The 13189-nt window shown below is 38.1% G+C and overlaps 1 protein-coding gene across 2 annotated transcripts in view; it reads right to left on the reverse strand.

The window, feature by feature from the left end:
• Window positions 1-13189, reverse strand: part of BMP5 (bone morphogenetic protein 5) — a 57583-nt gene that overhangs the window by 4536 nt on the left and 39858 nt on the right. For both annotated transcript variants that reach the window (XM_032104670.1, XM_032104671.1), the window contains 3 exons: window positions 11422-11619; window positions 3427-3503; window positions 1452-1562 (listed from right to left, as the gene is read on the reverse strand). In XM_032104670.1, the coding sequence (XP_031960561.1) occupies window positions 1452-1562; window positions 3427-3503; window positions 11422-11619 (386 nt within the window). The remainder of the gene's footprint in view (window positions 1-1451; window positions 1563-3426; window positions 3504-11421; window positions 11620-13189) is intronic.

Here is a 13189-nt window from a genome sequence, read left to right on the forward strand (position 1 = left end):
GAACCCCTTAACACACTTCTACGTATTTTCAGCCTCTGACATTTTCCCCTCTTTTTGTAAATCTTGCTGAGTTGAATTCTAGTATAGAGGAATAATGTTGCATTGGTAACTGGCCTTGGAGAAGGTAAATGAAAAGTTGAATGGAAGGGAAAAGGTCTCAGCACATGCTGAGTTTTTAAAAATGTCCCTCTCATGTAGAAATTCTTGGCAAATTTCACAAACAGAATTTGTTTTCGATCAGAAAGAAATCAAACTTCATTTTTGTTTGTTTGCTTGTTTGTTTTTGGGTTGGTTTTTGATGTGAGGTTTAAATTTGAGGGGGATGTTGGGGCCAGTATCCCAGGTAGTAACTCCACTCATTTCTCAAGGGGGAAAGGTTTTTCAGGTCCAGATTTTTAATGTGTAAATAAAAGAAAAAGATCACTATCCATGGACAGACTCATCAGCATAATCTGATGGTCAGGATACCTTACCATTATCAGTTTAAATCAAAGGGAATCTTAAATTCATGGTTCTCTAATCGAAGTTGAATGCCTTGGTCTTTCCAGAAACTAACTGGGGATGGCAACCCTTTCCTGTTCTCATTTCATGCTGTTGCTCCCTCCTTGTGTATAATCTCTCATTCCTCTACTTCTTAAAATCATTCTGCTAATACCAGTGCTATTCAGAGTCAGTTCTTCAGCTGGCACAGGGGAAAAATCAGTTTTTGACCAGACTGACCAGACTTTGACCTCACAACATTACATTTAGTCATAGTCTAAAGATCATGATTTCTGTAGCTGAATGCTGCTGGGGTAGAGGAGGCCTAGCCAGCTGCCTCAACTAAGATCATCTTTTTGGCTGCTCCAGCTGAGGCACAGGACTAACATAAGAATTAGCAGAGGCAGAAAGCTGGCTGCAAATCCCCTTTTACATGTACCAGGCAGAGCAACAGATCCAAACACACTTATTTTTAAATTGCATTTGTAAGCCAGGCATGACTGAACACAATTTCTTACATGCAAATGCATCTGTTTGCAAAGCTTCACATTAAATTACAGTGTAAGAATCTCTGCCAGCAGTTGACAACAGAGGTCCACAAAGTGGCCAAGTGTCATCATTTCTGGAAGGTATAACATGTAGATGTTAACACTGAGCTTCAATAAGCTGCAAAAACTCTTGGAAGTCAGACCAGGGGGCCCCTTTGCTTCCTGTCTACACAATTCTCCAGTAATATAACACAGTCTTCTCATGTGCTATTGCATGCATGAAATGGAGGTGAAGCCTACCACACAGGCCACTCTGAGCAGCTCATCCTCTCTCCAACAAAATCACTAAAGCAGGTTTTCAAAATGAGCTATGATTTACCCAGAAATAATCAAAATTCAGTAGTGGTAAACAGAAGAGTCAGACTCTAAGCAAAGACACAAACAACTGAAGCATAGGCAACTATAACACAGTCAGAGGCGTACCAGAGTCTGAACAATGGCATGGTTTGTTGCATTCATGTGGGCATTGAGGGGGAAAGAACACTCTCCATCACAGTAAAACGCAGCATAGCCCTCCGGTGCAATAATCCAATCCTAAAACAAGAACAAATAAATCCACTCATTATATTTTCTTGCTCAGGGAATTTATAACTATATCGAACTAAGACTTGCTCAATGAGAAAATGAACTTCAGAAGGTGGCATGTGAAATGAATGGGTTAATTAATCTTTTGAACAAACAATGTTTTTTTTAAAAAAAATACTTGCTTTGTTCATGAAAATTGAGATGAAAACTAAATTGAACTTAAAAATCTGTACCGAATACCAACTAATGAGGCTATAAGGGAGATTAAAAATTAAAAAATATTTGCAGAATACTTTCCCTTCCAGGCTAAAAATCTTGAGCACTTCTTGGTGCAACAAAAGTCATTAAAATGCATTCTCCTCCTTCAGCTTACTCAATACTGTTAACTGTATTATTGCGTGAGACTGAGGGTTGCTAGTGATTACCCGTTGGCACGTCAATGAATCATACATTTTCAGTATTTCAAGCAACACAGCATGGGCAAAAGACCACAAGAGGGAAAATATTTAAAAATGTTAATGAAAGCTCTGTGTTTAGTTTTCTGAATTCCTCCTTTGCCAGGTAATGGAGGTGCTGCAGGAAGGCCAGAGAGGATCAAGTAGCTACTTCTTGGGATTTGTATCTTTTTTTTTTTTGTATCTTATTTCACTCTGGGTTTCACTGATCAGATATTGTACAGTGTAGCTCTGGCTTTCTAGCAGAAACTTTTAACTCTTCTGGTAGTTTTTGTGTTAAAAATAGATTTTCTTTTTTCTATGGCTACCTTGGGCACTATGGCCACTGATCTGAGAGCCTGGCACATCTTGGAGCATACCAGAATTTATTGTATAAAAAAAAATTTAAAACTTTTGATAGCTGAAAAAAACCCCTGTAATCTAGAGACAATGGCTCACTTGTTCAGTGGCCTGAGTTCAATACCACAAGCCTGCTCTGTGGCCCTGGACAGAGTAATTATGCTTTGCAGGCTTGGGAAAACATCCTCTGCCTACTTCTTCAGGCTGCTGTGGGGATAAATATACTACAAAATATCAGACAGGATAATGAGGCCATATGAGAATCTGAGCTGGATACATAAAGGATGAGCTGTCACTAGGGAGGTAGCATATTTTTTCTCCTCATAGACTTGTTCTGCTCCTGGAGAGTTGTTTTAAAATAATTCAGAGAAATGTGAAATGCACAGACAGCCATCCCAGAGTTCTTACCTACATATGCAATACTTATAGGTTGCTGATGGCCTTCTTGTTGTTTCTTTACAGAGAGTTCCTTGCTTTCTGGAAAAAAACTCTAGATTGATCTCTATTTTCTTTTCCCATAATGCACTGCCTTTGACTTCATGACCTTTTACTGTAAGTACTTTTTTTTTTTTGTTACTGTATGGCAGGATGAGTTTTCCTCAGAAATTATATAAAATTAGCTATGGTGTTGCAAAGATCACTGAGCAGTGATCCAAGATTTATTTCCCCAAGGACCCTACCCCAGCGAAGTCTCTATGGCCTGCAGTAGACAGCACTGAACCAGGGAGGTTTAAATCTGAACTAATGAAAATTTAAAATGTTTCATTACTTGGTGTGGGGATTTTGGTTTCATTTGGTTTCATTTGGTCTCTTGAGCAGTAGTTCAAATTTATCTTTATGTAAATGAATCCAAATTATAAAGCCGCTAATGTATGCAATATCTTTGAGAGAACAACTAAACAGGTAAAGTTATACTGATAGCAATGCTGATAAGGATTTGTTACAAAATGCATTTAAAGTATTTGTCTCTCATTATTGAAATACGAATTTCCATAAAGAAAACAGAGTGTAAATAATGGGAGACTTCAAAATAGATTGTCCCAGTTTGAACTGATGGGAAAGAGCATTTATCATCTTACCTGCCATCCTAAGTCTCGGAAACTCACATAAAGTTCATGTTTCTTACATGCTTGCTTTTGCTCGCTTGTGTTATAATCTACAGGAAGTAAATAACATTAATAAATTATTTGGAAGCATTGATAGAACTGACAAGTTTTATCTATTTTTGAGATCCTGACCAAGCTATATAAAGGAAAGGAAAACCATACTGTCATTTATATTCCTAGGGTTAGTTGTAAAGGCAACGTAAACCTGGAAATCCAGAATCAGCATAGTCAGACTGATAAAATTTCTGTACACTGGCATACATTCTGTACAATGCATACAACATTAGGGGAAAGAGGTTTACAAGATGTCTATTTGCTGGCTAGCTGGGGAACACCTCTGATAATATCCACACAAGTAATCAAAGAGGACAAGTGAGAGCCTGATCCAAAATATGGGGAAGTCATCTGTAGGTTGGCATGTTTTTTATAGCCAGGTAAAGAAAGCAGCTCAATCCAAAAGATGAATTAACAACAATAAAAAATGTCCTGAAACAAGGGAATTTCCAAAAGTCTCTTAGTTAAACACGTAGTAGCACATTTTATACTTCTTAATTTTTACCATATTTTGTGGAAATATTCACCACTTGTTGATCTTCGGCTGGTAATACTAATGTAAACAACTAGACTAACAGGTGCTATTTAAAGGAGTGAAAGCTCACTGTCAGAGATGTGTCAGGACAGGAGGACACAGAGAACCTTTCATACATGCTTCTGCACAACAACCTTACTCCTGGAGAAATTCTAGCACTTGCTCCTTTCTGCTCCTAAGTAACAGGAAAGGAAGGGAACAGGGTCATGCCTTCATCACATTAGTCCCCAAACTTGGTTTATAGAGCTATTCATGTGATGCCATATGTGAGGCATGTGACAGAGCAGGGAGTACAGGCTGTCTCCTCTGTTTCCAATTCAAGAATTCTTAAGGTACTTTTTTGAACCAAAATAACCATTCTGGGAAAAAAATTCACAAAACAATTCACAAAAACAACAACAAGAAAGAGCAAACAAACAAGCAAAACTCCACAAAACCCAAACGAGGAAGACGTGGAAAAAGAAACAAATCCTTCAGTTTCAGGAAAAGAATTTTTTAAGGAACATTTCTTTTTAACATTGTAAGACTTGAGACTGAAATGGGAAGGTCTCTGAAAAATTTCAGGATAATTAAGAGAGAAACTCCTTTTTCACATAAAATGAAAGGAACTTCTGCAGTATATGAACTAATCTGTGTAGTTCATCACTATTCTTACAGAAAACTCTTCTAAATATATGGTCTAGAGGAGTTTTTCTGCAAATTTTCCAAGTGCTTCTTGTCAGCCATCCTGACCTCTGCTACCATTGCTTCTCTGGGTTCTCTTCAGCTTCTCTGTGTCTTTCCGAAGACGTGATGGTCACAACCAAACACAGTGTGAAATAAAGTAAAATAGTTGTTTCATATTATTTCAGGCTTATTTTCTAGTAGTATAACCCAGAATAGGAGTTTTGCAGCAAACCCACACTGTCAAGTAATCCGCTTCCAAACTTTTTTTTATATATTCCTGCCTTGTCAGCCTTAGGAGTCTTTTGTAGTTATATAAATCAATTCATAAAGAACAGATTGGGGATGAGGATGCTGATGAGAACTGTAGCATGATGAGGCTGCAGCAACCATGGTAGAGTTATGGTTCTGAGGGATGACGTCAACAACAGCGCTGCAACCCATTGCAAGTCTAGCAAGTATGGCACAAATCCCCTGTGGCTGACTAGGAAAATCTTGACTGAACTCAAATTCAAAAAGGAAGCAAAAGTAATGTGTAATTGGGACGAACTATACAGAAATAATATAAAAAAATTGCCTGGGTATGCAGGGATGGATGTTAGGAAAGTTGAAGCTGGACTTGAAACATGAGGGATGTGAAAGTCAACAAGAAGCACTTCTATAGGTACATTCACAGTAAAAAGAAAACATAAGAAAAATACAGCTTTGTTGTTCTGTAGAGCAAAGGACATAGTTACAAGGACTCAGAACAGGTTAACGTAGTCAATGACTTCTTTGTCTTGTTTTTTACTGGCAAGATTTGCCCTCAGGACTCCCAAGTCCCTGTTCCTAGTGGCTGAAGCTCTACCCACAGTAATAGAGTTAGGAATCAGTTAAGCAACTTGAAGATACATGAGTCCATGTGAGCAGAACGGATGAATTTCAGGGTGGGGATTGAGCTGACCAACACTGCAAAGTCACTTCCTGCCATTTTTGAGCATTCATACACTGAAAGACATTTCTGATGATTCAAAATGGAAAATATCACACCCATCTTCAAGGCGGCCAGTCAGCTTAACCTCAGTTTCTGAGAAGCCTTTGGAACAAATTCTCATGGAAACTGTCCAGGCACACAAAGAACAAAAAGGTGTTTTGGGAACAGTCAGCATGAATTTACTAGTTCAAACTGGGCCTAACCAATCTGACTGTTTTCTGTGATGATCTGACTAGCTTTGTGGGCTTTTGAAAAGCTCTGGGTGTTGTTCCTATTACTTTTAGGAAGGTTTTGGATATGGTCTCCCCTAGTATTCCTTGAGTCAAATTGATCAAACCAATGAATAACTTTGATAGGTAAGAATATAATGGATGGAAACTTAGCAAGACTGCTGGGCCCAAATAGCTGGGATCAGTGGTACAAAGTCCAGATGGCAGCTGGTGACTAGGGGGGTCCCTAAAGGATCAGTACTGGTATTAACATCTTTGTTAGTAACTTGGACAGTAGAACAGAATGTGTTCTCTGGAAGTTCACAGAGGGTATGAGATCTGAGAGGAGTGCTCAGTCATCCAAGTTACCAATAAAAGGTCAGACTGAACCAGATGCAGAGGAGACTCAACAAGATGTCATTCAAAATACACAGACAAATTTTTATCTTATTGTTAACATGCTCTTTGAATAGGCTTTTTCTTTATTTTTTAAACAGGGTATGTGCCTACTTTCTATTGAATACACATGAGCCCAATATGACTCTCAAAACTGTGGCAAAAGCTGTCCTCAAGTCAAGATATGTCCATTTGCAATACTAAATAAGCATCAGGGATGTTAAGTTAGGCTTTCTAAGCTATAACACCTCAAATCCTCATAATTTTAAAGACAAACACTACATTCTTTCCTGTGGTATTTTCCTAGCCCTTCAATGACAGTCATTAAAGGATCTCCACATATAGCTGGTTATGTGTTGCCATCTCAGATACTCTCAGTTGTCCCAGGGCATGCAGAGTCGAAATGTACACCCACATCCCATGGGAGTTCTGTGTCTTTTTGGAGTAGCAACTGGAAGTGAGGCAGGATGCCCTAAGATATCACAAGTTTTCAAAAATCTATATGCCTTTATTACAACCAAAATCCCTAAGTCATACCTTGTGCTGAGTTGTCTGTAATAATCTAATGGGTTCTGAACACACTCTAGAAGTACAGTGAGGGTAGTTGAAAGTAAAGGAACTTAAAAAAATGGAACTGAGACTACTGGTCACTCTTCACAAGGATCTATACATTCATTTTCACTGACATCAGTGCTCATACGAGGTCAATATTGAGCTTTTCTGTCTCAGCTATTAGCGGGAATTTAAAACTCATACATATAGAATACAAGTCACTTTGCAAAAAAACTGTAACTGAAAAATGTGGAAAAGATGAACATGAGAAAGTCAGGAAAGTCACAATATGGTTTTAGATAGCACACAAGCAGGAAAACAAATGAAAGCTGAAGATTGTGTTTTTGCCAGTTTTCTCTGCAGTGCCATTTTTATATTCAAGAACATGTACAGAAGTTTTACTGCCAGGATGTAGCAGAAGTCCATACAGTTAAAGGAGAAAATCTGAATAATACATATGTAAGTCATCGCACAGATGTCGCCATTGTTGTGATATTCTGAGCCATTTGAATATAGGTTCAAATGATGTGTGGTCACACCAGAACACCTGATAAAATGGCCTGTGTGTACAGAATGCAAGCCATCTAATCCATTCACCTACAAAGAAAGTGAGACTCAGGAAGGTCTCTATTCCTTCCTTGAACTCTATCTTTCATGAAAGACAAATGTTGTGTGTAATATAACATTTCATGTAAGTATCAAATGTGACATTTATAATAAGATCTGGTGCCAAGGATTCAATTTCACATACTGTAGCTTCAAGTCCCATATGCTTATTCTGTCAAGAATCAAAACCATAGGCTATTGTGATTGAGAAAGCATTGTTCCTCAGCTATTCAGGGACTGCAGTTGGAATCTAAACCCCTACATAGGAGAAATAGCTGTGGAAGGAGGGCAATAAAATATATGTATAAGAAATTTAATGAGATTTTTTTTCCAGGGGAAATAAAGACATAAAAACATGCTTATACATACTATTACAATTATATATTATTATATACATACTATTTTGAATTAGTTAGTGTGACACCAATCAATAACACACACAAAATGCAGCCTTAAGTATTGTCTTCTGGTTTTATTTCACTCCATATAAACAAAAATTATGTAGCTTCATTTTTTAGTTTCCTGGTGTAAGTCACTATTCAGTATTTAAATGTGGATATTCTCTAGTGCCAATTACACTGTAACTCTTTTTAGACAATGTTAAAAAAATTAAAGTTAAACCAGCTTTTTTTTAGAGGAGAGCTATGTTATGTACTTTGTAAACAACCTGTCTGTTTTGGTTTGGTTTTGGGGTTTTAATTATTTTTTCTTTTATCTACAGTTTGACAAAAATAAAACTGGGTAAACAATAGAGTTCCATCCTCTGTGCATAGCAGGCAGGCAGAGCCTGAATGCTAAGCTTAATTCTGTCTGTCTTTGCACTGCATTGATGTCATCTCGAAGTTCTTAGCAACACAGGGATGATGACCTGTGACCCCAATTTCCCAGGTGTTATAATAAGCAATACATAAGATTTTATTTTCTTCATATTGCAATTGTGTATATGACAGAATCATAGAATGTTAGTTGGAAGTGACCTTAAAGATCATCTAATTCCAACTCCCCTGCCAGGGACAGGGACTCCCCTGATTTTCCACTATACCAGGTCTCTTCCACCCTAACCTATTCTGTGATTTTGTGAAAATTCATTAATAATTTTAAAAATGTCTTGTCCTTTGGAAGGGAAGAGCTGAGTTGCCCAGTGAGGCTTTCCTTTTTGACATGCTGAGAAGACAGTAAAGCTAATTGCTGAAATTGAAGAACTTAAAAAATAAGAAGGGAAAAAGAAGAAGGCAAAATACAAAAGGCAGGAGGCAAAAGAAAGATGACAAAAGGCAAGGGCAAAGGGAAACACGGAAAAAAAAGATAAAGAAAAAAGAAAAGGGAAAAAAAGGAAGAGAAAATGAAGAAGAAAGAAGCAAGGAGAAAATGAAGACAAGATTGTGGTAAAGTTGAGACTGATGTATAGAGAAATATCCAAAGTCTGCCACATATGAATGACAACATACCTGTCTGGGTCTGGCTACACTACCTCTGGCTATGTAAGTGAGCGTTTTTCACTGTCAGTGTCTGTCTTAGATGCTATAGCTACAAGATTATGGAATAAGCTTAGAAATGAAAAGACCTACATCACAAAATTATCTTTGCCCATCACTGTGTCAAGTGTCTTGCATCAGGGAGTGAATGAGAATTGTATACAGTCTATTGACAGTCTTCCATGAGAAAGAGGATGGACACAATTCTTTGGTTTTTTCCCCAAAAACTTTTGTGTTTAAATATGAAGAGATGAATTATACTTTTGAAGTGCTGCTCATTACTGAAGCTGTAGAGAACTTGGACAATTAGCCTTCTCCCACAAACCTGAAAGGATGCAGTATGTCCCCCAGATCCTGGGACTGGTGAAGAGAAGAAAAAGAGCATAGCAGAGCATAGAGCCTCTGATAGCAGGCTCTCCACATGGAGGGACTATATTCTGAAAAGACTCAAAGATCAGAGAAATTAGAACATGTTCTCTTCTGTGTGTCGTTTTCGCACACTGGTAGCATCTGGATAGAATCCATAGCCTTCAGCATGCTCATCCACAGCAGTTGATGAGTATTGTTGCAATAGTTATTAAAAGTGTTCTGGACACCTATAATGTGAGAAGTTCAGTGAGCGATCATTAATGACACCCAAATAAAAGAAGTTTGTTATTTGTGACATGGGGGTTGTTGAGGCAAAATGCAAGGCAAGAACATGGAAGCTGATTTGCCACAGTGCAGGAGCTACACCTCCAAGCAGTTCTGCTGCAGAGGATGTTGCTGTGTGAAGCTGTGGTCACTCATCAACCTTCAGTTTTGCCGTCTTTTCCAGCCTGCCCATATCTTGCTGCCGCCCTCTCCAGGCAGTGGTCAATGACTCTGATGAAATTGCATGAGTAATTTCTTCTTAACGTGATCTTGTTTAAACAGTATGGTTTTCTTGAACTTCAATCTCTTTTGAAAGAGACCTGCCCATGGATCAACATATGTAGTGATTTACTCTGTGCTTATGTAGACCTTAAAGAGATTAGGATAAAATTTGTTTCATAATGCACATTTCACTAGAGATATTCTGATTTTTCTTGTTTTACAACAGGTCTGGAGCACAACTGAATTCACAGACAAGGTTGAAAAGTATTTTGAGACTTACAGACAACTCCCCCTGAGGTAATTCTTATGTCAATGCAACTTGCCAGCATTTGATAAGGTTGTGTTTTTCCCAGTTTAAACCAGGAAGGAGTTTGTGTTCAGCTTTCCAGCTACAATCAATGAGGACTAAGAAATCTGTTCAATTCTCATTTTTTCATGCTCTAGATACATAAGATTCAATATGAAAGTGCGATATTTATATTTAGGTATCTTGTGTGTACCATGTACTTAGATGATTTTCCCTTCACCCAAAATAATGCAATTCTCAAAGTTAACAGACTTTTTCCAGGGAATAGGAAAAATTATTTAAGTTATTTCTTTGACTTCTTTAGCAATGCAGTAGTAGTTTTTGGTTGTTATGGTAAAATTACCCTTCTGCAAAAGATCTGGGAAAGGTTTTTGCGTTGTATTAGAGTGGTCTCTAGCCTGCCTCTGTCAAGGTTCTGAGACAGATATAAATAAGGCATATTGCTCATAACACTTCTCCTCAAATAGATGAGCCGCACTCCCAGGCTAAATTCCTTCCACAATATACTGATTTCCCTACTTGTAGACATCCATGGGGTTTAAGAACAGCACTTATATTAAGGTTTTGATATGCTGTTATTAAATCTGCCATGCTTCTAGAAAGATACACTTTCACACCCTTTTCCCTAAAAGTAGAAATGTTTGTTCAAAAGTGAGAATATTTAGAAAGTTACTTTGTGTCTTTAGCTGAAAGGACCATTTCAGGAAAAACTGGAGCAAAATTTATTCCAGGCTCTAAAGTGATTAAGAACATTTTCGTGTGCATTATTGTCAGTACCTTTCAGGTAAGGGACTAAATTCACTCAATTGAGGGATATATTGTATATTTACAGCAGTACTTGTCAGCTGATCTGAACTCCTAAACAGCTTACAATTTTTCAGATAGGTTAAGCTTCCTCATTTCCAGTATTGAGATTTTTGTGTTACATCTTGTCGTCTTCAGCTGGGAGGCAGTTTAACAAGAGTCTAAACACCGTCCTTTGCTGAGGCTTCCTAGACAAGCAGTAGGGGTGCAATCCTTCTCTTTACCCTCTACTTTTTAGTTACACGTAACAAAGATATCATCCAGCTGAGTACTGCATAGGCCTAGTTTCAAGTTCAGACACAGCCTTTCTTAAACTACTTGGTCATTTCACCTTCCTGGGGCCCATGATGCATGTAACTGATCTGACTTACAGAAGGTAGACGGTGTCCAGGGCCAACATAACAAAAGAGGAGTGGGAACATGATTTCTGACAATTCATCCAGTGAGCAGCATCTTTTTGAACTGTCGTGACTGCATTGCATTTGAGCAGGTGCCCATAATTCCTATGAAAAGACTAATAAATCATTGCTCCATCTTACCCCCAATGCTTGGCATCCTAGAGGACTCCTGTTGACTACTGGATTTGTTGCGGTTCTGGTTTTTCCTTTTATTGTTGGCTGCTCGGACAGAACGGAAAAGCACTTCACTTGCCTTGAAGAATGCAACCATGAATGGTTGCTTTGACTGAGGCCCATGTCTTCCAACCAGGCCAGCAGATTTAACATTGATACTTCGACCTGTAAAGCAATGGAAGTTGCAAGTTGAAAGGTGAACTTCTGCCCTTCCCTAAGCCACAGCAGCAGTTCAATTGCTGACTGACTCATAGCAAGGAATTTGCTATAATCCTGAATTTACATGATTAGGAGTCCTATCTGTGTTTTGTTGAACAGAACTTAAAAAGACAAAAAGCTCAACCATTTGCAAAAGTTTCAACAGCTTTACAGGTACAATTTGTTATTGCATAAAATTGCAGTCTCTGTGTGCTATATACCTTATTCATTCCACAGCATTTTAATTCAGTCTCGTGCATACATCTATAGAACTGAAAAATAAATGAGCCCCATTAAAGTCTATTTTCTATAGAAGGGATAATGTAATGCAGTCTTCTAATTTTGAATCGTTTCAGTGTGACCTGGAACCTTATATCCCCAAAGCAAATCAGTAGCAAATAGAAGTGTAGATAATAAATATAATTCTCCTTTAAAAATAAATATTGTGCAGTGTTACTCAAACTGATGTTCATTCACTAGTAAAGGTGGGAAGCCATTCAGTCGTTCAAGAGAAGAGAGTTTGAAATATGTACATTATTGACTCTTGTTCTGTTCCCAGGGGATGTGCATATTTCTTTAAAATATTTGTTCAGTCAGGACTGTGTGGTAACCTCACTATACTATGTGATCTAAACCTCACTGAAAGAAAGGAAAGCAAAACAAGTCACTGAAACTGCATCAGTGACATTTTAGCAAATAAACCCTTGCTCTTAACAGAATTTATTTTGGCAGCATAAACACTTTTGTGCGTACGTGTATTATGCAGAGCCATTCAACCGTCAGAAAATGAGACAGTGTCATGTGAAGCTGTGCAGCTGTGCAGGGTGGGGGACACAGAGGTCCTTTAAGCAGGAAGGTATGGGCACTGGCACCGCGTGTGCTGGGCGGCATCGGGGTGCCTCAGGGCTCTTCTAAACCCACTGGAAATGTTTGTTATGTGGGCAATGAAGGAGCATCTGCCTCACAAACGTATAATGCTGTTAACTCAATCACCCTGAAAAAGAACTTGCAAACAAGCATAGGAGTAAACCTTATAGAAATAAGCATATAGGTTTCCTTTTCAAACACAAACTTACAGTGGCTGCATGCCAGAGTCTATATTTCTTAAAAAAACTCTATCACTGGCATAAATGAAAGAGGCAGTTTGATTTGTGGTTAAAGTAGTTTCCATTCTACTTCCACTGTAACAAATGTATTAATTCAGCTCAGACTTCCTCCTTCTGGCAGCCCTTTTGCAGTAAAAAGAGAAATTAGAAGTTCCAGCCAAATACCATACCTTGAACTGACCCACTTCAATACATAAACACTTTTACAACATGTTTATTCAGGTGTAGCACTTTAAATTGGTTTAAGATGTTTCCAGTGACAGAGAGCCCAGCAAAGGCAAGAGAAGAACTGAGAAAGTTAGCAGTTACGGAGCAGAGTAATTGGCAACATATTCTGAACAATTTTGATAATTACTTTTTTGACTGCAAGGGAAAAATATATTTGTTGAAGCTTCTGATTTCATTTAAAATGCCTTTTTAGTATTTTGTTC

The sequence above is a fragment of the Corvus moneduloides genome, chromosome 3 (assembly GCF_009650955.1).
Source record: "Corvus moneduloides isolate bCorMon1 chromosome 3, bCorMon1.pri, whole genome shotgun sequence".
In the NCBI taxonomy this organism is placed as follows: domain Eukaryota; kingdom Metazoa; phylum Chordata; class Aves; order Passeriformes; family Corvidae; genus Corvus; species Corvus moneduloides.